We start from the raw sequence: 3,159 nt of genomic DNA, 5'->3' as shown, positions 1-3,159 counted from the left end.
CTATACTTTCAGATAGCAACTCAATCAATTAAATAAATTGATTCCCCCCACCATGTTTGGTAGTATTTCAATTGAACCCTTGCTGATGATGGCTCTTCTATATGCAGAGAAATCAAGTCCTCCAAAAGAGTTGATATTCTTAACACAAACCAAGATATTCTATATCACCGATTTCAAAGTTCCCTGTAATGTGATTCCTCATAACTATTCTGAAATAAGTACTTTTAAATGTGAAAGAGGAGAAATCACCACACAAATTATAAGAACTTGGCAGCATATGATCAGTGGCATTTAAATGAATTGTGATGAGATGCAGATCAATTATAAAGAAAACCACACAATTCATACATAAAAAGAAAAGCATGCAAGTAACAGCAGAATAAAAAGGACAAAATTGAAACAACAGATGATGTTATTGACAAAATGAAGCGAGGGAGAATTCTCCTCCCTCACCAAATTACACATAAAGATCTTCATGAATGAATCGTTTATGTATGCTGCCAAATAGGGCATGGACAATTTTACAAGCTTACACTCCTCTTCCATTCCTTTCTTCCCTTCCTTTTCCTATACAGTCCTTATATAACGAGATTTAACAAGTAATACAATGCAATCAAAGTGATCAATAAAATATTTGCATAACAGGAGTCACACAGATATTTTCTTTTATTTTTTTTTTCAAGTATCCAAAAGGGGAAAAAATTAAGTATTATGTGTCAATGTGTTGTGAGTTTGGATCTCTTCTTAGCCTCACTGTAGAGAACGACCCCCATAACGGTTATTCCAAAGCCCGCCATCCCCATAACCGTGACAGGATTCCTGAATATCAAAACAGAAACAACCGCCGCAACCGCAGCTTTGGCGTTTCCCAACACTTGTAAAGTCAAGGCACTGGTGTGCTTCGTGACCAAGAAATTCGTCAAATTCACCAAATACGCAACCGTGGCATTCCCAAGCAACAAGAACACCATATACGGATCCTCCTTCGCCTTCTCAATCGTCACACTGAAAACGTTCCCTTCGATGTAGAGAGTAAATGGCAGCAATATCATGGCCGCCATTGGAGCCATGTATAGAAGAAGGTTCATGGAGTGAAGCTTTTCGCCTTCTGAACTTAAGAGGATTCCCTGGACCACCGATTTGAGTGCTCGACCCGCGGTTGAACCCACGCAAACCAAGAAGCCGAACAAGTGGAAGAGAGGCTCGCTGTTGCTGGCGACTACGATGCCAAGAACAACAGGCAAGAGTGCGACGTATACTTCACCGGTTTCTTTCTTGCAGGTTATGATGAAAGAGAAGATGGCTGTGAAGAACGGGGTGGTTGCTCCTATTGCTTGGTTGAAAGACACAGGAATGTACCTATATTGAACGAATATTGAGTTATTGAACTCTGAATCCAATACAATATATACGGATAGTCTATTATGCTTCCAGCTCTTTCTTTAAGAAAATATACCTGAGGGAGGTGTTGCCGCAGACAACAGAGAAGCAGAAGATGGCGCTGAGTGCGAGGATCTTAAGGAACTGCTTCTTGGAGTGGATGTGCTGAGGAGGAACGAGCTCCAGGAAGTTAATGGACGCGTAGCTGTAAGCGGAGCAGGATAGCATATGGAGCATGGTGAGAAAGATTGGGTAGCGGTAACCATAGAAGCTGAGGAGGTACTTGTTGAGGAGGAGGACGCCGATGTTGGAGAAGTACCACGACGCAATTATGATTGCAGTTAGGATCGTTGGGGACATGGAGGTGGTGGTGGCGATGCCACTTTTTAGGCCGTTTAGGTGGTTGTTTCTTGCTTCCGATGGCGGTGTCGCCGGGATGTCCAGTACTTGGTCGGGATTGTTGTTGGTGGATGAGTTGTCCAACAACCTCGGATTGCTCATCCTTCTGGTTGTCCATGTCTGTGCCTCCACCATTTTGCCAGTGGGTTTGGTGTCTTTGTGATTCTGGTGATGCTATAACATATGGCAGAGTTTGGTGTTTGTTTATGTTTAGATCTGAATTTTGTATTGCCAAGCAAGTGGAATGGAGGATTGGGATTGGTAATTGGTGGGGTGACAGGGACGAAAGTGTGTGGGAGGGGAACGTGTTGCTATTCAGATTTGGGTTTGTGGCCGTTGGATGAGGATTTGTGGGACCCCAATTGGAGGGAATAATAAAGGGAGGTTTCCCCTCTTTTGCAATGGGTGGACCCTTTTGGACTTTGGAGAGAATTTGTTTATGGATAGGCTTTGAAGCCCTGCCTCCAGCTCAAGCTAAGGTGGGGAGTGTCGGTGTTTAATCACAGAAATGTACACTTATAAGGTATACATTGGATCCACTTACATTCATATTCACTTTACAAATTAGAACAGATCAAATCAATCATGTAGAAAAAAAATGCACTTACGTTTATATTCACTTTATATCAGACCAAATCATATGTTAAAAAAAATGTTAGAAGAATTTAATTTCAATATAGTATCACCATAAAATAGTTTTACATATTTAATTACATCATTTTACGTCAAATAAATAATTCTTTTATATTAATGATATAAATAATTATTCAAAAAGATACGTTTGGTTTATTATTTTTTTTTTTTTTTGATTCTCGACTTGATCAAATTTATATCAAAAGATCTCAATTAAAAAAATAGATATGATTTATCTAAAAAAATGACTTCGATTCAAGACTTATTAATTTAATGTCGAAATTGTATTGCAATAACGAAGTTTACAAATGACGTTAATTAAATTCGAACAAATTTGTAATGAAACAATATAATTGAATATAACTTAAAAGGAAATAACTATAACGAATGAACTTAAAAATTCAAAAGAAATTGTTCAAAATAACAAATTAAAACAATAAACAAAGTTAAGATTTTAAGTGAATAAATAAACTAAAGTAATGAAATAAAGAAAAATAAATTAAATTTAAATATTCATATGTACTTGCATTCTATGTTTTAACGTCTATGTGACTTTGAAATTTTGAGTGTTTTTTGTTTAGTTTGAAATGTTAGAAGTTGAAGTTCCTTCATAATCTTTTGGACTCCTATATTTATAGAGATAAATCCAAGCTGTGCAAGCAGTTATCCTTTTTTCACATTCTTTGCTTGACTTACTCTTCAAATCATCCACGTTTTTACTGTATTTTGATCACTAAGTAATTATCC

General features: G+C 37.4%; 1 protein-coding gene across 1 annotated transcript; it reads right to left on the bottom strand.

Annotated features, from left to right (window-relative positions):
- Positions 1 to 394: 394 nt before the first annotated feature.
- LOC112803330 (probable sugar phosphate/phosphate translocator At1g12500) lies at positions 395 to 2,300 on the bottom strand. Its single transcript, XM_025846833.3, has 2 exons — positions 1,457 to 2,300; positions 395 to 1,359 (listed from the first exon to the last, which is right to left on the bottom strand). Exons 1-2 carry the CDS (start codon positions 1,912 to 1,914, stop codon positions 717 to 719), a joined length of 1,101 nt encoding a protein of 366 aa, XP_025702618.1. The 5' UTR covers positions 1,915 to 2,300; the 3' UTR covers positions 395 to 716.
- Between the last annotated feature and the right edge of the window lie 859 nt (positions 2,301 to 3,159).

This window comes from Arachis hypogaea, chromosome 1 (genome assembly GCF_003086295.3).
Source record: "Arachis hypogaea cultivar Tifrunner chromosome 1, arahy.Tifrunner.gnm2.J5K5, whole genome shotgun sequence".
Taxonomy (NCBI): Eukaryota; Viridiplantae; Streptophyta; class Magnoliopsida; order Fabales; family Fabaceae; genus Arachis; species Arachis hypogaea.
Note: the sequence above shows the minus strand (reverse complement) of the source record. Positions and strands in the feature narration are given on the sequence as shown.

Excerpts from the sequence above, each read along its gene's own strand:
- LOC112803330 (XM_025846833.3), bottom strand. The coding sequence starts at position 1,914 with ATGGTGGAGGCACAGACATGGACAACCAGAAGGATGAGCAATCCGAGG. Across the intron at positions 1,360-1,456 it reads TGCGGCAACACCTCCCTCAG|GTACATTCCTGTGTCTTTCA; the intron begins GTATATTTTCTT and ends CGTTCAATATAG.